This window comes from Pongo pygmaeus, chromosome 13, assembly GCF_028885625.2.
Source record: "Pongo pygmaeus isolate AG05252 chromosome 13, NHGRI_mPonPyg2-v2.0_pri, whole genome shotgun sequence".
Taxonomy (NCBI): domain Eukaryota; kingdom Metazoa; phylum Chordata; class Mammalia; order Primates; family Hominidae; genus Pongo; species Pongo pygmaeus.
This window is the reverse complement of record NC_072386.2, coordinates 114071160-114094512: the sequence shown is the minus strand read 5'-3', so window position 1 is coordinate 114094512 and position 23353 is coordinate 114071160. Positions and strand designations below refer to the sequence as shown.

The 23353-nt window shown below is 50.8% G+C and overlaps 1 protein-coding gene across 22 annotated transcripts in view; it reads left to right on the top strand.

Moving 5' to 3' along the window:
- Positions 1 to 23353, top strand: part of DENND1A (DENN domain containing 1A) — a 542897-nt gene that overhangs the window by 491161 nt on the left and 28383 nt on the right. For 9 of the 22 annotated variants that reach the window (XM_054501506.2, XM_054501500.2, XM_063650301.1 and 6 more), the window contains one exon: positions 21474 to 21527. The exons of 12 other annotated variants lie outside the window; for them this stretch is intronic. In XM_054501506.2, the coding sequence (XP_054357481.1) occupies positions 21474 to 21527 (54 nt within the window). Of the gene's footprint in view, positions 1 to 18773; positions 20094 to 21473; positions 21528 to 23353 lie in introns of those variants that run through there. One more of the 22 variants, XM_054501511.1, reaches the window with a different exon arrangement.

The window sequence follows — 23353 nt, the reverse complement described above, 5'->3', positions numbered from 1 at the left end:
TGGATGAAGCACAGGTTTTAGAATCGGGCAGTTCTGGACTTAAGTTTCAGCTATGCCACTCACTAGCTGGTGACCTTCAGTAAGTTACTTAGCCTCAGTGAAATTCCATTTCCACGTCTCTAGAGGGGTCCATGTCATAGATGGCTATAAGGATTAAATGAGATATTGCCTTTAGTACCAGTGCTGGCACACAGGCCCCTGGTAAATATCAGTTTCTTTCCCCAGTGTGCAAGAGCGGAGCTGGCTATCAATCATTTGCTGACACTGCCTCCTACCCAACCCTGTCTGCCCAGTGCTTGGCCTTCACCAAGGCTCTCAGAGCACGCACTCCCTCGGGGGCGGCCCTATGCATGCACACATGGCAACTGACCTGTGTCCCTACACCTCTGGGTGGGAAAGGCAAAACCCAAGCCCAGAGGAGGCACAGTGCCACCAGGCAGAAGGAGCAGGCCAGGAGCTGGTACCAGCAAGAGCAGATAATGCTGCGGAAGCCTGAGTCAAACATGTGGAAAGAAGGGGCTATGGGGCAGGTTGGGGCAGAAGGTACCTAGTGGTAAGCATTGCGGTCTACAATCCAGTCATTTTTTCTGCCCATCCCAGTCACGTGCCCACAGTCCATGAGGCAGTACACCCTGCACACCTCTCTTTCAGCCCCTGTTGTTTCCAAAGCATATTTCTCCTTTTCCATTGTCCCTGTTTCTTCCCCTCTCATCCATGTCTTTGTGTGAGAGAGCAGAGGTACGGTGGTGATCTCCCCACTCCACTCCCTCCAGCTCCTCCTGCTCTGATCCAGCCTCTGCGCCCACTGTAGGGTGACCGTGACACTACCCTCCCGTTGGTCCTCATGGAGTGGCTGTCTAGAGTTGTTTGGACTCATTCGCTGCCATGACCAAGAGCAACGTGGCCCCTAATTGGTGGTGCATTTGTCAGGTCTCCCTGATGAGGGTGGCTGGCTAGGCCTGTCTTTCCACGTGCACTCACCTTTTCAGAGCCCAGGCTAGCCCAGAGACAGCTTTCTGATGAAAGGTTAACAAGGCTGGGGTTTGCTCCTTTGAGCAGACGTATTTGATTTCGGGAGGAAAAACTTGCCAATCAAAAAAGAGAAATCAGATTCTGGACATTCATAATGATTGAGTTGAACATTCGGGAGCTGTGTGATTAGGCATTCAGCGTGGCCTCCTCAGGTGGTATTCCTCTCGTTATAGAGAGCTGAGAAGGCCAGAGAGCTCCGCAGTGAGGCCAGGGCTCCTGATGTACCATGGAAGAACTGAGAAATGTCAGCAGCCGAGTGAAAATCCAGGTGCAAAATAGTAATTTGCTCTCTAAGCTACACCACCTCTGTTCAGCCCAAGTTCAGGTTGGCTGCAGAAGGGCTAGGGACCAAGCTCAGTCCATCCCTCCAGAGCTTCCAGACCATCCCTCCTTCTAGGACTTGAGCACTGTAAGGTCAATTTAAGCATCCCGTATGTGCTAGGTGTTGGGATGGCCTAAGAGCAGTGTGGGAGGGGCATGGAGATGAATTGCTCACTGCCCACCAAGCTCCACACTGAGACCTGAAGGGAATGGGTCTCTGCTCCAGCTCCAGGGACCATGCTAGGCCATTCCAGTAGGTTAGCCTACTGAATCCCTCCAGCCAACCTGTAAGGGTCTCAGGTGGTATCCTCTCTCGGAGAGGAGGAGACAGGCTTACAGAGAATGGGGCCTTAGTCAAGGTTACACAGGTCAGAAGCAACAGGATTCAAAGCTACATTGTTTATTCTAAAGCTCGGGTTCTTGCCCAACTCTGTGCTGAGAACATGGCAGTTTCCTGGGTTGTAGTGAGAGGGTCAGTGCAACCACCTGGGCAGGTGGCTCAGGATCCCAGGAGGGTGGACCACAAGTGAGACTGTTCCTGGTATCCTTACAGATCTCAGGCCCTCCTTAATGTTTCTGGGCCTCAGTTGGAACCAAGACAAGTAAGCTGGTATCCTGTACCTGGTGTAGGCTCAAACTCACCCCTAGACCCCAAAGGCATGTTGGATGATTTTCTGGTGTGTGTGAGGGAGTAGAATGCAGGGTAAAAACTGGGCATGTGTGGGAGCTAGCACTGGAGATACCAGAGGGCAGTCCAACCCCATACCCACAATTACTTTGGCATCAACCTAATACATTTAGCAGTGTCTGCATTTAGTTAGGGTACATGAGACATAAAATCCAAAAGAGAAATTGTTGGCTTATACTAGCTTAAGGTATGGCTTGGTATCCAGTCATGTTCATCAGACCCCAGTTTTTTGGTTTTTGTTTTTTGCTTTTGTTTTGTTTTGTTTTGCTTGAGACAGGGCCTCACTTTGTCACCCAGGCTAGAGTGCAGTGGCATGATCTTGGCTCACTGCAGCCTCAACCTTCCGGGCTCAAGCCATCCTCCTGCCTCAGCCCCAAAGTTGCTGGGACTATACAGGTGCACACCACCACACCTGGCTAATTTTTTCTTCTTCAACATTTACTTTAAGTTCCAGGGTACACATGCAGGATGTGTGGGCTTGTTACATAGGTAAACGTGTGCCATGGTGGTTTGCTGCACAGATCAACCCATCACCTAGGTATTAAGCCCAGCATCCCTTAGCTATTCTTCCTGATGCTCTGGCTCCCCTCCCTGCCCCCCACTGACAGGCTCCAGTATGTGTTATTCCCCCAGTGTGTCCATGTGTTCTCATCATTCAGCTCCCACTTGTGAGAACGTGTGGTGTTTGGTTTTCTATTCCTGCACTAGTTTGCTGAGGATAATGGTTTCCAACTCCATCCATGTCCCTGCAAAGGACATGACCTCATTTCTTTTTATGGCTGCATAGTATTCCATGGTGTACATTTTCTTTTTTCAGTCTATCATTGATGAGCATTTGGTTTGACTCCATGTCTTTGCTATTGTGAATAGTGCTACAGTGACATGTGCATGTATCTTTATGGTAGAATAATTGATATTCTTTTGGGTATATAACCAGTAATGGATTGCTGGGTCAAATGATATTTATGCTTTAGATCTTTATGGAATCACCATACTGTCTTCCACAATGGTTGAACTAATTTACACTCCCACCAACCATATAAAAGTGTTCCTTTTTCTCTACAACCTCTCCAGCATCTGTTGTTTCTTGACTTTTTAATAATCGCCATTCTGACTGGTGTGAGATGGTATCTCATTGTGGTTTTGATTTGCATTTCTCTAAATTAGACTACTGATGTTGAGCTTTTTTTCATATGTTCATTGCCCACATGAATGTCTTCTTTTGAGAAGTGTCTGTTCATGTTCTTTGCTCACTTTTTAATGGAATTTTTTTTTCTTGTAAATTTGTTCAAGTCCCTTTTAGACTCTGGATATTAGGCCTTTGTCAGTGGATCGATTGCAAAAATTTTCTCCCATTCTATAGGTTGTCTGTTCACTCTGATGATAATTTATTTTGCTGTGCAGAAGCTCTTTAATTTAATTAGATCCCATTTGTCAATTTTTGCTTTTGTTGCAATTGCTTTTGGCATTTTTGTCATGAAATTTTTGCCCATACCTATGTCCTGAATGGTATTGCCCAGATTTTCTTCTAGGATTTTTGTAGTTTTGAATTATACAATTAAGTCTTTAATCCATCTTGAGTTAATTTTTGTATATGGTGTAAGGAAGGGGTCTACTTTCAATTTTCTGCATATCGCTAGCCACTTCTCCCAGCACCATTTGTTAAATAGGGAATCCTTTCCCCATTGCTTTTTGGGTTTTTGTTTGTTTGTTTGTTTGAGACAGAGCCTTGCTGTGTCACCCAGGCTTGGGGGCAGTGGTGCAATCTTGGCTCACTGCAACCTCCACCTCCCAGGTTCAAGCGATTCTCATGCCTCAGCCTCCCAAGTATTGGATTATAGGTGTGTGCCACCATACTCAGCTAATTTTTGTATTTTTTAGTAGAGATGGGGTTTCACCATGTTAGCCAGGCTGGTCTTGAACTCCCAGCCTCAAATGGTCCACCCTCCCCTGCCTCCAAAAGTGCTGGGATTACAGGCACAAGCCACTGTGCCTGGCCCCTATTGCTTGTTTGTTGAAGATCAGATGGTTGTAGGTGTGCACTTTTATTTCTGAGGTTATATTCTGTTCCATTGGTCTATATCTGTTTTTGTACAAGTACCATGCTGTTTTGGTTACTGTAGCCATGCAGTATAGTTTGAAGTCAAGTAGCATGATGCCTCCAGCTTTGTTCCTTTTGCTTAGGCTTGTCTTGGCTATTCGGGCTCTTTTTTGGTTCTATATGAATTTTAAAATAGTTTTTTCTAATTCTGTGAAGAATGTCAATGGTAGTTTAATGGGATTAGCATTGAATCTATAAATTACTTTGGGTAGTATGGCCATTTTCATGATATTGATTCTTTCTATCCATGAGCATGAGTGTTTTTCCATCTGCTTGTGTCCTCTCTTATTTCCTTGAGCAGTGGTTTGTGGTTCTCCTTGAAGAGGTCCTTCATTTCCCTTGATAGCTGTCTTCCTATGTATTTTATTCTTTTGTAGCAATTGTGAATGGGAGTTCATTCATGATTTGGCTCTCTGCTTTGTGTATAGGAATGCTAGCTATTTTTGCACATTGATTTTGTATCCTGAGACTTTGCTGAAGTTGCTTATCAGCTTAAGAAGCTTTTGGGCTGAGACAATGGGGTTTTCTATATATAGGATCATGTCATCTGCAAACAAAGATAATTTGACTTCCTATCTTTCTATTTGAATGCCCTTTATTTCTTTCTCTTGCCTGATTGCCCTGGCCAGAACTTCCAATACTGTGTTGAATAGGAGTGGTGAGAGAGGGCATCCCTGTCTTGTGCTGGTTTTCAAGGGGAATGTTACCAGTGTTTGCCCATTCAGTATGATATTGGCTGTGGGTTTGTCATATATGGCTCTTACTGTTTTGAGGTATATTTTTTCAATACCTAGTTTATTGGGAGTTTTTAACATGAAGGAATGTTGAACTTCATCAAAGCCCTTTTCTGCGTCTATTGAGATAATCATGTGGTTTTTGTCTTTAGTTCTGTTTATGTGATGAATTACATTTGTTGATTTGTGTATGTTGAACCACCCTTGCTTCCTGGGTATGAAGCCAACTTGATCGTGGTGGATAAGTTTTTGATGTGCTGCTGGATTCGGTTTGGCCTGGTTAATTTTTGTATTTTTTGTAGAGTCAGGGTTTCACCATGTTGCCCAGGCTGGTCTCGAACTCCTGAGCTCAAGCAATCCACCTGCCTCAGCCTCCCAAAGTGTTGGGATTACAGGCGTGAGCCACTGCGCCCAACCTAGACCCCATTTTTTTTTTTTTTTTTTTTTTTTTTTTTTTTGCTTCATTTATTGGCCTTACCTCTTCTGCTATGGCCATTCTCAGGCAGGCTTTCCCCTCCTGGTGGCAAGATGCCTGCAATCCTTCCAGGTGCAAGACCAACAGGAAAGTGACTGTCACTTCCTAGTAACTCCCACGCAAGGCATGGCATTGACTCACTGGACTGACTGATTATATGCCCATTGGAACCAATTATTGAGGCCAAGGGTTTTTTGTGTGCTGCAGGTAGGGCCCCACCTGAAGCACATACCTAAGGGGTCATTCCTGAAAAGGAAATTGAGGCCATTATCAAAAGAAGGGAGAGAAGATCAAGTTGACAATGTGCACAGAAGCCAAACAGGAGACACTGTCTCAGCTCTTTGTCCACTTGTCTCATAGCAGAGAATGGTTCATACCAGAGCTGTGGGGATCCTAAAACCGAGAGAGCATGCAGGGCTGAGAGTCAAGGTCAGACATTAACCAGGGCACCAGATAGAGGAGGGACAGAAGAGAAATGGCAGGTTAGCACATGGCAGACCAGGGAGGTAGGAGGCAGGGTGTAGGGATGGGTACAGCTGTCTGCCGTTGCCTGTGATAGCTTCTGGAGACTCAAGTGTGACAAAGTCCACTGCAATCCCCGGGCTAGGAGAGGAGAAGGGTAGAAGCTAAGAACCTAGGTCATTCGTTCAGCAAATCATCACTGATGCCTACTCTGTGCCACATCTGTGAAAACAGAGATGGCAATGACACGGTTCCTGACTTCAGGGGTCTGACATTCTCGTGGTGAGTGGTTCAACTTAATCCTGATGGACAGAATCCATCTGGTAGTTTTGAAAGGCCCAGATTTGTGCTTGTGTGATCATGCCATAGGGCATCTCTAAGTGCCCTTTTTGTTTGTTCTAAACTCCAACAAGTTTGGTCCTCAGGGTGGTCTCCCCACCAGCATTCCCATGAGGTGCCCATCAGCTCCTCACAGCCAGCTTGCTAGAGATCACTGTGAAATAGATGGAATGTTTTGTTCACACCCTTGCTTTTTATCTCCTTCAAGGACTAGGCAGAGAGCTTGTCTTTCTAAGATGGGGGTGTGCATCTTCTTCAGGCTGTGTCTGAGATGCATGGGGAGGGTTCCAAACCAGAGAAACTAAACACGGTGGCTGTTCCAGGCTGTTCTGCGATGAGGTGGCAACTGATTTCATGTGAAGTGTCTGCCCCTGGTCCAGGCGTCCCCACTTGCTTTCCCCAGCCAGTTGCAATGGACATTTCTCACCTTTAAATAATTTCTTTGGTGCAAGTTATGGTCTCCAGAAAAGCTCAACTAAAATACACAAAGAGGAACAGAAACTAGGCTGGCTGCAGAATGGCTGACTGATTGCCCTGTAGAGTCCAGCCAGAGAGGGAGGTCTGAGCTGGGCTTTGCACCTAGGACCTGTGTTTGGTCCTCCCTTCCCTTAGATGGAGTTCCTCCCTGGCTTCGTTCTGCCTCTAACTCTACTCCCTTAGGAGCCACGAGGCGCTCTACCTGTGGTTTCTAGCACCACCTTTGTTCTGGGAGCTCCAGGTTTCTGTTTCTAGCTCATTCCTGTTTCACAAGCTTCAGCTACTAGAATGTCTTAATCAGACTTCCCAAACCAGCTGTACCCCAGTTCCACCAAGGTGTCAGCCCCTCTGCACCCATACATTCCTCGTATCCCTGGGGTCCTGTGTCTCTCTCCTTGACTGGTCCGTGAGGCACAATGGGCATCAGAAAGCATCAGCACATGTTGAGATAGGCAGGGCCTGCAGCCTCCCGAATGTGGGCACCTCTTCAGGATTCTCTCCCTGACCACTGGTTTGCCTGTATGGTCAAGAGGACGTACCCAGCCTCCAGGACCGTCCCTGCCAGAAATCACCTCCACCCCTGCCAAGCCCACCCTGATCACAGCTAAGCCTTCTAGTCTGGAGCTCCCTGCCATCCTCCACTCCTGGCAGTTCCTGCCCACCCTTCAAGACTCTGCGAAGTGCACCTGCCCTGGGCAGAGTCCCTTCTTCTCTAGTCCCTAGCACCTCGTATTTATTTGTTCACCAGCTCTTCATGGGCATCTGCACTGGGGGACCCAGGGATGAATCAGCCCCTACCATCTTTGCTGCCAGGAATGATTTTCCTCTTCTGTTCCACCTGAACAGAAAATCCTCCCAACTCTTCAAGGCCCTGCTCAGGCATCGCCTTCCCTTGACAAGCCCCCACCTCCACCGACCTCTCCAAGCGCAGTCATTCCCTTGCTGCTCTGAGCCGGCACTGTCCCTATGCCGGCTTGCTGGGGATGCATTTATACCCTGTCCCACAGAAAAGGACAGAATTGGCCTTCTCTGTATCCTTGGCACCCTCACAGGGCCTGGCACAGACGAGCTGCCCCATGAGAGTTTGGGGAATGACCAAGTGGTGAATGAGTGCAGGCAGGAAAGGCAGTGACGTGGGGAAGAGGCGAGGCCAGGTCCACTCACTCCTTGTGCCCTTGAGTCGGTTCAGCAGAGCAGGAGAAATCCAGCAAAAGGCAGTGACTTGTTCTGCGGCGCCTGCACGTGCTTTAGAATCCCCGCATGCAGCGCCAGGTTGTGAGAGACAGGATCCTGAGTCCCCCAAGGCTCCACCTTCAGCGGTGTGACAGCGGGGCTTCTCTGCCAAAGGACTGGCCAGAGCCTACAAACGGCATTTCTTTAAAGGTCTGTGTCGGAGCTGCTCAGAATCCAGCTCCCTGCCGGGGAGATATTGAGCCCAATAGGACAAGAGCAGGAAATCTGATTCAGCGAGACCAGAGGAGACATTTTCTCAGATTAGAATTCTCTGTGCCAGAGTTGGGGAGTTTATCACAGCAGGGAAGGGGAAATAAAACATAAAATATTGAAAATAAATTATATCCCACAAGCAAGATCCCCCGAGAGAGTCAGCTCTGTGGCTGTGGCTGTGCGGGGAGTCCCCACCCCATGGTCACAGGAGTGCTGTGCCAGAGGCTGCTTGTCGCACATCCACCATCAGTCCCTAGCCCTGGCAGAGCCAGGTAGTGCCTGCAGGCTAAGGAAATTATTAACCTGGCCGTGCCCAGAGGAAGGGATGGCAAGGACTAACCAAGAGATGGAGAGTAAAAAGGGGTTGGGTGGACCGAGGGGTTTTCATTACAATGTAGACCTCCGTGTCTCAGCCAAGCCCCTTCACAAGCTTCGTCTCACTTAATCTTCTCAACAGCCCTCTAAGACTGATGCAGTTATGATGATCCCCAGACAGCTGATGCTCAGAGAGGTTAAGCACCTTGCCCAAGGTCACACAGTAAGTGGCAGAGTAAGAATTAAAATCCAGGCCTATCTGATGATGGAACCTGGGCTCTCCCCACCCTTCTCAGGGGTGGGGGAGCTTGAATTTTATCCCATAGGTGCCTAGGAGCCAACGAGGGTTCAGAGAAATAGCAGCTGGGAATATGTATGATGGGCCACTGTGGAAAGGGATGGAAGTAGTTGAGGCAGAGAGACCACTGATGATCCCACGGACATTGCTCAGGCCAGGGCTGGTGGGAGCCTAATCTAGGACACTGCTTATGGGGGTAAAGATGAGAAAATCATCCGAGAGACATTTAGGAGACCCAAAGGACAGAACTTGGCAGGCAGCCGGATGTCCTGCGTGGGAACTGTTGATCATAGAATAGCACAGGGCTGGACACAGGCTGTGTTCCTCTTCATCCAGCCGGCATGCCCCAGTGAGGCTTGAAGTGCAGTCCATGAGGAAGGGATGTCCCTTGGGGTATACAGGATTAATGGACACCTCCCTCAGCAACCCAGAGTAGAAGTTTCTGCTCAGGGGCAGAATAGCCTGCTTGGAGGAAAGAGGGTACAGCTCCCCCAACCCTCACTGTCCTTGCATTTTCTCCAGGACTGTCTACCAACCACCTTCCTTTTCATACTCTCCAAGAGTGCTGTAAGCACCAGGATGCCCGTAACTTACTCCACCCCCTCTCCCCAGCCTAGGGTGTGGAATGTTATGGCTCCTTCCCTCCAGGTTGCCAGCTCTTCAGCCCCCAGGTCATTTCCACCAAGGATGATGTACAGTATTATGCTAAACCAACTTTATGGGCAGCCCCTTAAAATGCAGGCCTGTACCTATGATGGATGGAGAACATCCAGTTGTTTAGCCAACCACTTACAGTTTGTTGCAAACTTGCAAGAACCACACACGGGCCTCTTGTTAGGCCTGTTACACCAAGGACCCCATAAATAAATAGTAGCGTGTATCTTGGTGCATCAGGGCTGGAGTATGGAAATAGAGGTACTGTATAAATAATGCATATTTACAAAATAAATATATCCCGTACATGAGTGTGTGCAGCCATAACCAAAGCACCTAGCTTAACAACCACGGAAAGCTTTGAGGGTCTGCCAAGTGATCAGCTTCCATCCATCAGTGTGCACCAGCATTAGAAATGACCGCCGAAGGGAGGGGGTCCTCCTGCACGCTGACCTTGAGGCCTTTGCATTGAGGCAAGTGGTGAGATTGCAGGTGGGCACCCTGACACACAGCTTTTCCACCAAGGTGTGAAACCTACCACAGCCATGTGTTCCTGCAGATGTCTTAAGGTCTACCGCCGAGCAGCAGGCTGATTAGAGCCGAGTTGCAGGACGTAATGGGTTGCACCTACAGGAAAAGGGCTGGCTGGGGGAGGAAGAGATTTCCTAATTATGCAGATTCACTTTGGCTTGCAAAAGTAGCCGGTGAGTTTCCTTTCCAGGGGACTCTTACTGGAGCCCTGTAACTTTCAGCCATTCACCCTGAAGGCAGGGCCGAGCCTTCGGGAAGTCAGTGCCCTGTCTCTGCTGCCCCTTTTTGAGCTCTGAACCCCACCGGGGCATCCGGCTCTAGCATCTGGAGCTCGGAAGAAGCAGCTGACAGAATGGCCGCTGGAGTGGGCGCCCCTCCCCTTGGTTGTAATGGCACAATGCTGGATTTCAGTATTTTAAATGAAAAATATATGCAGTTAGCTGTGCGCTGACAATGTCCTTGAGGATTTGACAGTGAGATTTTCCAGCAGTTGGTCTTCGTTAGGATCCTGGCGGTGTTTAATAAGGCAGTCGAACTGCTGGCACCTTGGGTTCCTGTTTGTTCTCCGAGGGCTCAGGGGCTGCTGCGGTAAGCACATCGACCAGAGCTGATCATTACAAGGGCGTACGCCACCATGAATAAAAATGTCACACGTTTTCCCATCTCACAGCGGTACAAAATGTCAGTCCTGTCAAACACACATTGCAGGGAGCTGTGTGCAGTCCGTACAAATTGGAGAGCCGCATATTCCCCCAGCCTTCTGATATTCTTCATTTGAAGCTGAAGAAAAACAGTTGTTAACCTATTAGCTAGGATTTTAAACTCTGCTGAGGCGGTGGATGGGTAGACTTTGACACAGATAGAAATGTATTCCAAGGTCCAGGAATTTTAAAACCAGGTTCTCTGTCCATTTGTTCTGAGGGAAGGAAAAAAAAAAAAAAAAACCTTCTGTCTGGTGAACCTATCTTTCTTTAACAGACACACTAGGGAAATTTTGGGATATTTCATATCTAAGCTTCCCATTGCTTCCACGTTTGCATTCCACTCAAAAAGTCTATTGCTTTGGGGGATGGCCCTGGGGCTCAACCCGTTAGGCTAGGAAACCTGTAGGTAGAGGGTTTTTCCTGATCAGAACCATGCCAGGAATGTTGCCAGTCTTGCAGACAGAGTAACTCAAATGATGGGGACAATGACTGGCGGGTCTGGCATTATTCAGATGCTGGGTGATGGCTTCACTGATAATTTGATGCTAGTTCTCCACTCTTGGGCAGCCATTTACTTTAACTTGACCACGTGCCAGGCCTTGTGCCAGGAGCCAGATGTGAACCCTCAAGGACTCACCTTCTTAGGGGAGGGACAGAGGTAGGAGTGCCCGACTTTTGTGATCCAGGAAGAGAGAACTTCTGGGGGAGGGGAACAGAGTCGTGAGGGATGCAGTGATCCATCAGGTGGGTGAGTGAGGGAAGGGCTTATAGGACCAGCATGTGTGTTGTGAAGGGCCATGGCCTGTGAGGGGGCTGGCTGGAAAGAAGGGGCTGCTTGTGGTGGGGTTTATGGGGGGGAGGGCCAGCTCTTGAATGGCCTGCTGGGGACAGGGATGTGAGCAGCTCCCCTCGGCTGCTAGTGGCAGGGAGAGCAGTTGGAGGCTCGTGGTGGCCTGGCCGAGGAGTCCTGGACTCCCTTTCTAGAGGGTGCTATGCACTCCTCTCTGGACCTCTGCAAAATGAGGAGAATGCTTCTCATTTCCTAGTTGCATCCTGTTAGGGTGGACATCATTCCAGAGATGATAAATGAGCCTGGTTTTGCTGAGCTGGCCCTGGCCCTTAAATGTACTGAGCAAATTCTCACCGAGTAGGGACACGGGCCTGGTGAAATGCAGGCGGCTGCAAAGACAAACCTTTCTGTGTGGTCAGAACAGACTTAGCCGGACAAAAGTGTCAAAGGATGTCAGAGGGAGGACTTTCTGGGGAGAGAGATGAGTGGACCCGAGGAGATACATTTTAACATCTTCTTCTGCTGTTGGTATGTCGGGTCTCCTGGGAGCAGCATGGGCTTCTTTGGACTCAGGCGTACTTGGGCTTGGATCCTGGCTCTGCCACCAGTTAGCTGTCAGGCCGGGCCCAGGCAAGTCACTGAGTGACATGGCCTCAGTTTCTTCATCTTTCACATTCTTGGAGGGTTGCTGAGATGAATAGAGACCTCACATGTAGATCTCCTAGCACGGGGCCTGGTACCTAGCAAGTGTCAGAAAATAGTAGCCCCAGAGAGCAGATCATTTCCCCCAACATCTGGAAGCCCCTCTAACCTCACCTTATGTCCCCCTCCTCCTGGGAATGTCACCCAGGCACCCTCGACGGCATCCTAGATGCATCCCAGCAGCAAGGCGCCTGCCTCCTGCTTCTGTCTGGGCAAAGAATGGCATACGTCAGCGAGGTCCCTGCCCCTGCCCAGGCACCAGCCGCATCTGGTGCCCGACCTCCGGCCGCCAATGGGATGCCACCTATTCAGACTGTGCACCTGCACCCGACTAAAAACAAAGGGCTCCCCTCCCCCTGCCCCACTGCTGGCCCTCCTCCCTCCCCCGCCTCTGTCCCCCAAGCGGCTAGGGTCACCCGGCCCCCACGCAGCCTTCCCTCACAGCTGCCTCGCTGCTTTTGTTGAGCATGTGAACTTCCCCGTCAGCCGAGCTCCTTGCACGGGAAGTAATCAGGGATCTTGACAAGGCTTCAAACCACAAATGCCACTACAAATTAACCAGCACCACTACAAAATACTACTCCTGTCAACATCGGGGAAGAATGCACTGCTCTTCAGGACCAGTCTGAGACGTCTTTCAGCTCAGCACTCACTCACGGCAAAGAGAGTGCCCGGACCCAGCCGGAGAGAGTCGTTGACAGGACTGGTGAGCCCCTGAATCCTGAGCGCGCTGTCTCCGGAGATCATCTCTGTGAGACCCCGCGGCAGGTGCTGCGGCTTTTCTTCCAGGACCCCCTTCGATCCTGAGCACCCCCTAATCCCCCTCACAGGTGGCGCCTCTGGAGGGCAAGTTGTGGGGCACCCAGAAACCTCACTGTGGAGTCTGCCGTTCAGAGTGAAGCCCAGCCCCACCTCTCTGCGTCCTACCTATGTGCTGTGCCTTTGGGCAAGAGGCTTCCCTTTCCCTGTCTACAGAGCGGCAGTCATAATAGAGCCTCTGTCTCAGAGTCGCCAGGACCACTGGGATATCCTGAGTAATACCTGGCCCCTCCCAGCCTCCCTTCCTTTCCCTGAAGAAACACGTCCTTGCTGCCCTGTGTGAGTGGACTCTCACCACGTGGAAACCTCTTCCTCAGCGTGACGTAGAAGTCCTTCCTGTACAGCATCTTGCAAGGAACATCCCTCTAGAGTGACAGCTTGTTACCTCTGCAAATGCTTCAGGCCTCAGGATCGCCACATTTCCTCTGGGTGCCCCACTGAGTGGCTCAGGCAAGGAGCATGCTGTACGCTACATGCCACCAGGGCCTGGTCTTCTCCAGCTGCCCTGGCTGAAGCTCTGAAGTGGAGGCAAGTATTTGATCCTCCCCCACAAGCAACACAGCCCTCGTCCAGGGAGGACAGAGAGGATCGGAGACAGCGATGGGCGCTGGGGGGCTAGGTGAGAGCCGTGCCTGCAAGAGAGCTTCTTGGGCATCTCAAAGGAGACACTCCACAAAAATATCGCTTCAATGCACTCCTTTTTGGAGGCATATCAAAAGCAGCCCTCTTTTATTTCCATGCCTTGCATAATAGCAGATTTCCAGTCCCAAAGTGTAGAGGAGACTTGCTCTCGGCGCAGAGGCCCTTTGTAAAGCTACAGAAAGCTTTGTCTTCCCCTCCCACCCGGGTCTGTTTCATGCATAGGTCAGAGCATTGATGTGGCTACTAGCCAGGAAAAGTTAACCAGGTGAACACTCTCCTCATTAAACAGTGACAGAGTTTAATTGTGAATTTGCTCTCTTCCCCTCTCCATTCCTGGCCGTGTATTTGACTGGGGCATGTGCCTGGGACAAATTGAGAAATGGCAGGGCCTATCCAGCTTCCCCCTCTGGGGCCAGGCCTCCTCCATTTGAGGCAGGTAGGCGCCTGGCAGGGAAGGGACAATTCAGAGTACACATTGCACACAGAGGATCTGAGACCCCCTTTGGGGCCAGCTTCAGAGGCTAGCTCTGTCATGCGCCAGCCTTTGGGGCCAGCTTCAGAGGCTAGCTCTGTCATGCGCCAGCTGCCATCGGGCACACCCCACTTTCTTGGCCTCCCCTCCCCAGCCACCCCAATCTCTGCATGCACAGTCCTCAGCCTTTAGTGAACCTGGTTGGTCCCTGTGGCCTCCAGCATCTGTGCTCTTCTATCTTCTCACCTATACCACTCCCCGGTTGGGATCTGGCCTGTCTCCTGCCAACTTTGACATTTCACCTTCTGTGTGGCCCTGCTGTCCCAGCAGTGAAGCAGAGATGCTCATTCTGATGGCACAAGGATGTTGAAGGGATGGTCCCAGATGTCCCCTTCATTGGGGACTAAGTGAATCCATGGGTCCATCCCTAAACAGCTGCCTGCCCTCTGCCCCATGCACAAACATCATAGCACCCCTGCCCCAGCCCATAATTAACTCAGGATGAGCTCACTGGCCCCCTTCTCAGGGCCTGTCATCCACCTGCTCTGGGCAACCCTGGGCAAGTCCTTGCTTGCCCTCATCTGTGAAATGGGTAGCAGCCCTCATTCCCTGCAGAGGAGGAGCCTTGTGCCTAGTGAGTGTGCAGCAGCTGCTCAGGCCCTGGAAGCACCGGCAGCAGAAAGTGCCTTGGCTCTGCCCACAGCACAGGCAGGCTGTCTCCCAGGCAGCAGGGACACCACCTCTCCTCCCCTGCACACTGTGCTTTCTGCCCCCAAGTCACCACCTGGCAGTCGAGCATTTTCCACCCTGCAGCCCTGTGTGGGGCGCCCACTCATCCATGCCACCCAGGTAATTAAGTTGCTATTCCAACACGCCTTCCCCTCCTGACCTTTTGGAAACAATGTGTTTTGCTGCATCAACAAATTAACTGCAAATCAGATGCTGTCCTCATAAATGCTGGTTTCGTATCCAATGAGCATACTCACCCGGCCCACACAGCTGACAGATAGAGATGCCGAGGGCCAGGCGGAGACCAACAAAGGCCAAAGAGGTCCCCTCTTCTCAGGGACTTCTGTGTCAATCACGCCTTCGGTCTTACCCTCTCTTGTGTTCACATCTCCCAGCAGTGGTGTGGCCAGGGCCGGTGGGTTGACAATATGGAGGCCTGGGCAGGCTCCTGTGATTGGAGGGGAGTGTCTGTTCTTAGAAGCACACCCATCCTCCTCCAGTGCATTTTCTATACCAAGGACGTCAAAGTTTCTCTTATTGTGTCTCTGATTATATCCCTCCCACTGAGCTCAGAAGAAAATCCGCAATTCTCAGCCTGACATTCAAGGCCCTCTTTTTATCTGACCTCCCCCAGCCCCTCCCAGGTCCTGGCCTGCCCTGTCCTCATATTCAGCCTCACTCTTGTCTGATTGGACCACTGTGGTTCCCCTGTCCCCTGTCCCCGCACTCCCTACCACCCCACCCCCAATCCGTGGCAGAGACCTTCCTCTGTACCCCCTGCATGACAGCGCCCTCTACCAGAGTCTTGTTGAGACACGTGCCCCTGTGCCTGGGACGCCACGCACTGTTTGTTGAATGAATGGACAAATGAATCACGTGCCTCCTTTGGAAAGCACCACAAAAATATGCTCAGATAAGGAAAGAAGGAGAAGGTGTCAGTCACTCTCTCATCAGCCTTTTCTCTGAGGCACAGATCTCTAACAACAGATTCTAACTTCAGAAGGGACAAGGATTAGAAGAACCATGTCAGAAAGGATTCCAGGTGACTTTGGAAATTTTAGTTGACAAGGATAGCACAATGGGCTAAGAATACCTGCTTGTTTTAGTTTTCGCTACTAGCTGTGTGACCTCATACTGGTCCCTTAACCTCTCTGGGCCTCCTGTTTCCTGTCTCTGTAACAGGGAAATAATCCTTCTCTAACTTGCCTCACCAGCGACTGTGAGGTTCAAAAGAAAGAAGAGAAGTTAAAATGCTTTGAAAGGAAAACACATCATATAAATAGAAGAGATTATTATTAAAATCCAGTCTCCTTCAACAGAACCTTGCTGACAGCACACAGCTTTGGAAAACCAGGGTCCTCACGTCCATAGGACTTTTCTGGAAAGACCTGTGGGTACCATGGGGAGATGGAAGATGGCGTGGTCCCATTTCATCTTCGGGATATCAAACCAGAACCTCGTGCGGCTGTAACTGTATTCTCATCCTCACACCGGTGCTTGTAACCTGGGAGTTTTGCCATTTTACAGACGATTTCACTGAGACTTAAGAGAGATCAAATAACTCGCCTAAGAGGCAGAGCCAATACTGAAGTCAACTAGAAAATGACAGAACCAACTCGTGAACCCATGTGTTTCTAACCCAAAGTCTATTTCTTGGGGTTTACCCCACCAATATTTCTTTCACTTTAAGGAAGTTATTTTCCCATGATGTAGGTCAAATCCCACCAGACTCTGCAGTCCTTAAGGACAAGGATTGTGTCTTATTCTCTGAATCCCCCTGGTCCTGGCCCCCAGATAGTTAGTTGTTCCATAAACACACACAGGAGGAATCCTTCCACTGTGTGACAGTCCATCTGCTTCCCCTCCAGACGTGTTTTTCAGGAAAGCAGGAACTTTGCGTTGACCATCGAAGAACCTCCAGCCTTCTCCCCGCTTCGCTGGCCCTCTCATCCTTCCTGCCCTGGCCCAGCTCGGGAAGTGCTGGAGGAACTGTCGAATTGAACTCTCCTTAGCAAAAGATCGCCAAAGGCCCAGTCTTTTTCAACTGACTTAAGAAACAGCAGTCCGTGTGGCCACATTTCAACCCCACCAGGGGACAGAGGATCACATATAACGTGACCTCAATGCAAAGATGCCCAGACCGCTTCGATTCTCTGCTGCATCTACTTTAAAGCTCTTCCGGTTTTACCTTCCTTTCCTTCAGCGGTGGAAAGAGCACTCAAGCGGTCAGCGGTCAAGAGGCCTTCCCGATGACAACCAACGCTCCCAGCTCTGCCCATTGCCAGCTGGGGGCGTTGAGCAGGTCGCTTTACCTCCCTCCAATCTGTTCCCTTTTCCATGGCCACTAGGACACTTAGCAAGGCCAGGAGCACCAGGGTGAAAGAGGAGCAGGCTCAGGGACCCAGCCCTGGGCTATGGGCTGGGGATGCAGAGAACCAGAGCTGAGTCAGATGGGAGAGGAATCACTCCAGGTTCAGAAGAACTTTCACTGAGTCCTGGCCAGCTCTGCCGTCTTCTCGGGCCTCACACCACACTGTTGTAGTCCCTACATTCAGCTAGTGCTGGCTTCAGCTTCCAGAGCACCGGGGCCACTCTCTGGAAGAGGGCATGCTTTTCTGAGTTGATCCTCTCCTAGCTCATCTCCTTACCCCCTCTTCCCACCCAAATCACTACTACTCACTTCCTACAGCGTTTAATGGTCTCCAGAGTACTCTTCCCCCATCTGTGTCCCCAGTGGGGACACCCCAGCTTATTTGGGAAACTGCAACCACCATGGCCGATGGCCCCACCACATCCTGTCTAGGAAGCAGAGGCCTCCCCAGCAGCGTGTCCACTGTGCCCCTGGCCCTGCATGAAGTGCCATCAGATGCCCCGCATCCCTGCAGCAGGGCCCTCGTGACTGGCCTCACAGATGAGGACACAGAGGCCCAGGGAAGTCACTTGCTTGCCAAAGTCACTCAGCAAACGAGCTAGGCCTGGAGCCCCTTTGGTGGGAGCAGGAGGGCCCTGCACACAATCAGATATTCTAGTGTCCGAAATCTGAGACTGCTTCCCATGGGATTACTGTCTAATCCGCTGGTGACAATCCAGCTGCTCACCTGTCCCCAGCCTCAGCTCTGGTCCCCAGGGCCTGCACACTCCTGGCAGGGCATCCTGATAATTAGTGCAGCCCTCCCCTTCTCCCTCCCCCCAGCCCTGGGGTGGGGGGTCTTCAATGAACACCCCCTGGGAGTTCACCTTTCTCTTCCTGGCAGCCACCCCACAGGAGGTGTCCCCATCATACGCTCCAGCATCAGAACAAGCCCAGGATCCGTGAGTGCAGCCCCCATCCCTGCACGTTTCCTCTGGTAACAGGATCCCTTCATGCCGACAACCCGCAGGGTAAAACTCCCCGAGTGTCTGAAGGGGCAGCGTGGCTTCCTGTTCTTCGTTGCCGTTGTTGGGTTTTATCTGACTAGGCGCGCCAGGACATCTGTACCACGTTACTCTTTCTTGGCATCCTTACATCCCCCTGGCTCACTCTGCTAACTTTTAGAATGGGTGTGGTCAAGAGGCTGCTTTCTTCCCGTCATTTATCAATTCAGTTGTAAAACAGCCAGCACTTCCCAATGACAAGCAAAAGAAAATGAGTTAATTGAAGAATCTGGAGAATTGACATTTGGTGTGTTTTTTTCAATGTGCCAGGAAGTTTAAGGCAAAAATAATTTGCTGAGCACCTATTAGGTATCAAGAACTCTACTAGACCCTATGGTAAATAGAGAAGTGAGTGAGCTGATAACGACAGCCGGTGTGCTGTGGATGTGAGGCGAGGTTTCACCAGAGATGAGATTGCAGAGGTGGATGGCTGGGCCCTGAATCTGGAGGGCTTTGAACACTTCAGACAGCATTTTCCAGGGGATATTCATGGGTGTTATAGGGAAAGCAAGTCTATGTTCAAATAAACTTGGGAAATAGGACTTTTTAAAAAAGAGTTAATAGGTTTTTGCCTGGTTTGGGTGGGTTTTTTTCTTGCAAGACTTACCAGCCTTTGCTATGCTAACAGGCGTTGTGAATCCCCAAAAGGAGCAAGACAGAAGACAGCATTTCTCAGATTTGCCTGGCTGGGGAACCTCCTTTTTTCCCTTCATACAATGCATCTCCCAGGATGGTGTTTCTCAGCAGACACCCTGTGAGATGCCGGCCTTCCACTGAGATGATTTCAGCTGCCAAGTGCCAAGATTGGGTGGGCATTTTTTTAAGTCCTCTCTGGAAACAAATGTAGGCGATGGACTGGGAAGGGGAGAGGCTGGAGGCAGGGAAACCTGTTGATGGTAATGGTTGCTAATGTCTGTTGGCGGCACTGTGCAAAGAACCTGACGTCCATCATCTCGTTGAATCTTCCTAACAGCACACTCGGGTAGGCAGTGCTGTTACCTGCACTTCACAGATGAGGACAGTAAGGCTTGGAATGGTCAAATCGTGGGCCTGGAGTAACTCAGGGAGTAAACGGGAGAACTGGGGTTCTATCCAAAACTGTCTTACCCCTAGAGGCTGCCTCCTGAGCGCTCTGGTGCACTGCCACCCAGCAGGAATGGAAATAGCCCAAGCCAGAGGTGACAAGCAGTGAGGACAGTGGGGCTGGAGAAGATGGTTCCCCCGAAGTAGAAAGGCCAAGCATAAGAGAAGCAGTACTGGGGGGAGTGGTGTAGGAGAGCAGGGTGTCTAGACAGGGTAGCAGCCTGTGCACCGGTGGAGGGGGTGGGCTCCCCTCTCCCTGATCACCTCTTCCTCTTGATGAATGGTGTGAATTGAGGGGTGGGGGGGCTGTTCTTTACCCCACACACTTCCTGTAAGCCAGGAAGGAGAAAAAACATGGTGGCCTTGCCCATCCCTAGGCAGTACCCCCAAATCCTGGGTAGCTGTCAGCTGAAGAAGGGTCACCAAGCATGGGTCAGCCCTCACGCCCAGCTAATGGCATAGGATCTGGGAAGCCGTGGTGTCATTCTATCCCATCGTGTTCTCCATGTGCCGCCAGGGAACCCTCCACCAAGTCCCTGGGCCCGCTTTCAAACCCTCAGGCTACCCTGACAGGTTCTGTGCAGGGCACCGGGGACCCAGGGACAACTAGGACACGGGCCCTGCCCTCCAGGAGTAGTGGGGCAGGTTCAGAAAACAAGTTCTAAGGCAGATTTGAGATTTGAAGTGTCACTCCCACTCAGTAGAGCCCTATATCAGCACTGTCCAAGGAAAACATAATGGGAGCTTCATACGGGAGTCACATGTGGAATTCTGAATGTGACACATAAACAGGTGAAATTGATTTTAATATAATGAACCCAGTATATCCAAAATATTATCATTTCAACGTGTAATCAATCTAAAAGTTGTTACTGAGACGTCTGACATTGTTTCCTCATGCCAAGTCTCTGAAGTCCAGTGTTTTGCACTTACAGCACGTTTTTTGGTTTTGTTTTGAGACTGTCTCGCTCTGTCGCCCAGGCTGGAGTGCAATGGCACAATCTTGGCTCACTGCAACCTCCGCCTTCCGGGTTCAAGCGATTCTTCTGTCCTAGCCTCCCGAGTACGTGGGATTACAGGCATGTGCCATCGTGCCCGGCTAATTTTTGTATTTTTGTACAGATGGGGTTTCACCATGTTGGCCAGGCTGGTCTCGAACTCCTGACCTCAGGTGGTCCGCCCGCCTCGGCCTCCCAAAGTGCTGGGATTTAGAGCACATCTTAACGTGGACCAGCCGCATGGGACACTGGCTCCCCTCTTGGCTGGGGCAAGTCTGGATTTTGTCCAGTTAGATGTATCTTTGTGACCTGAGTGACGGAATGGGCAGGAAACAACCTCCCGGGGATTGCTGTGGATCCGCGGCCTGGGTCTTGCGTGAATTTTTACTTTCCTTACTCGGCCTCCCTGTCTCCCACGCCTGCGAGAGCATCAAGACAGGCAGGCTGTTGAAAGGACACTGCTGGGCTTTCAAGATAAAGGGTTTGAGGGGAGAGCTGAGAAGTCTGTGCTCTACTGGTTTTGATTCAAATCCTGATTTCAAAAGCCAATCATTTTGTACAAATTTTATTTGTTCATCAGACGTTTGTTGAGCAGATTTTTTCCCCAAGTCCCACAGAGCCTTCAGGCACAGGGATGAACCCCCTTGGAGACGGACCTGTAAAACGTCCTGTTGGGGCAGGGATGAGGGACCCCACGCTGAGTCCCACATAGCAGGAGGCACGAGGCAGCATCCAAGCCGACGAGCTCTTGAAGGACAGGCACACGTTTGCCAGGCCGGTCCGGCTGGAGCAGCTCATTCCACCTGGAGGGCGGGCGTAGGTGAAGGTTGAGAAAGGTCTGTGTGGGGCACAGTGGAGTCCCGGTCTTGGGGGACATGCAGTGCCAGCCTCGAGCCTTGAGCAGGCGCCCAAGGACAGAAGGAGGCATGAGAGGTCTGAAGAGGGGATGGGCTCGCCCTATTGCACCTGGGAAGGGCCCCCAGCCTGTATAGAGCATGGTGGAGGGCAGAGCTGGGAGCCCTATTGGGAGATGATTGCAGCAACCCAGGCTGGAGACAAGGCTAGAAGGAAAGAATGAGCAGAGGAGACGGCCTCAAAAGGTGGACAGTGGGGGCGAGGCGGGAGGCGTCGAGATTGGCCCTCTGGCTCTGGCTTGGGTGACTGGGTGCCTTCCCCCAGGCCGTGTGTGGAAATGCATTGAGCCTTCTCAGTGTGTCCTGATGTTTTAAGTTTCCACTTTAATGCAGCTGCAGAGACTGCGTCCCACCCGACCGCCTCCCAAGATACAGCGCTCGAGGCCCGTGAGTAGCCGGTGGTTCTGCCCTCCCCACCTAACACTGCCTGAACCATTCTCCCTCAGCCTGACTAAACCTCCGGAGTTTGGACCCTCCTGCCTGGCAAAAGAAAACTGGGAATTGGGTTTTTCAGCTTCCCTCTCTGTGTGGCATGAACTTGAGCTTGCATTTTCTGGGCTTCTCTCGCTTTTTTGTGAATAAGTTTGGTGACTTGCAGATCAGAGCCATAGGTAGCAAGGGGGCCACTGTGTGGTGTGTGTGCTGTGTGTGCATCATTTGATTGCTCACAGGGTGAGCAACAGGTTGAAAGCCTTCCTCCATATGCCTGTTCCTCACAAAGGAAGCAGAAGTCCAGGGGCAAGGGTCTCATTCCTGCCAGATCTTGGTCTGAAAATGCATTTATACCTTCCCATGGGTGGAGGCTATGTCCAGGGAGAATGGAGCCAGTTCATATGGATGCAGGTACCGCTGCCCTGCCAGGCCTTCCTTGGAGATCCACTTTCCCATATTAAGTGCCAAGTAAGGGGCGTGATGGTGCATGCCTGTAGTCCTAGCTACTCGGGAGGCTAAGATGGGAGAATCACTTGAGCCCAGGAGGTTGAGGCTACAGTGAGCTATGATCGTACCACTGCACTCCAGCCTGGGTGACAGAGCAAGACCCTGTCTCTTAAAAAAAAAAAAAAAAAAAAAAAAAAAAGCCAAGTAAGGATGGAGAAGCAGGACAAAATGTGATAAACCCACCACCACCTGGGAATGGGGTGGGAGGGCGAGAGAGATCCGTCCGTGGAAAAATATTGGGTCTGGGTCCCGTGTTAAGCATCAGTGGAGTTGTTTTCCTTGGTAGGTCAGACTTCGGCCATGCTGAGGCACGCGAACTTTAGCAGGTGCTTTGAAAGTGGGAAACCGTCCAGGACCTTTTGGTGGGGGCTGTTTACCAAGGGAAAAGTTTCTCCATCTACCATTCAGTGTGGCCACCACTCTGTGGCCAACCAAAGAGTACCCCACAACCCAGTGTCCTAGTCCTCCCGCCCTCTGCAACACATGTGTCCAAATCCATCTTGTGAAGGCAAAGAGGCCGGGGCCTGCAGGTGACCAGGTGAACTGTGTCTGTTCACCTGGGGAGATGCACCCAGAATCCACTGGGTAGCTGCTCTCTGGGTAGATGTTGGCCATTCTGTTGCACAGTTTTCCTTCCCTTCCCTTACCCGCTATGGGTGGGAATTAGAGGGCTAGATGGGAGGCTGGGAGGACTTAGATGCCTTCCCTTATGACCGTTGTGAGTCCACACTCCCAGCCACACGTGATAATGGATCCATCCCGTATCCCCATCAAACTGTGGTTGGCCCAAACCCCCCAACAGCACAGCTGGCAAGGAGCTAGAATATGTCTGCTCACTGTCACTGGAAAGAAGACACAAGCAGCAAAAAGAAACCGCTTTGGGTGACAGGAGGCCCCTTCTAGGCTGAACCTTGTGTGACTAGTGAGAGTTTCAGTACAGATTTGGGAGGCCGACAGAGCTAGGCTTGAGTGCTGAAGTCACGTGACTCTGGCGAGCACTGACGCTCTCTGAGTCTGATTTCACCTCCGGGGCTGTGCCCTCATTCCTAGAGGGGTTTTGTGAGAAAGAAAGTGGATGACATTTGTCATTTGCAGAACACACACAGTAACAGGTTTTTTTTTGTTATTATTGTTTTTTTTTGAGACAGAGTCTCACTCTGTCACTCAGGCTGGAGTGCAGTGGTGCAATCTCGGCTCACTGCAGGCTCCCCCTCCTGGATTCACGCCATTTTCCTGCCTCAGCCTCCTGAGTAGCTGGGACTACAGGTGCCCGC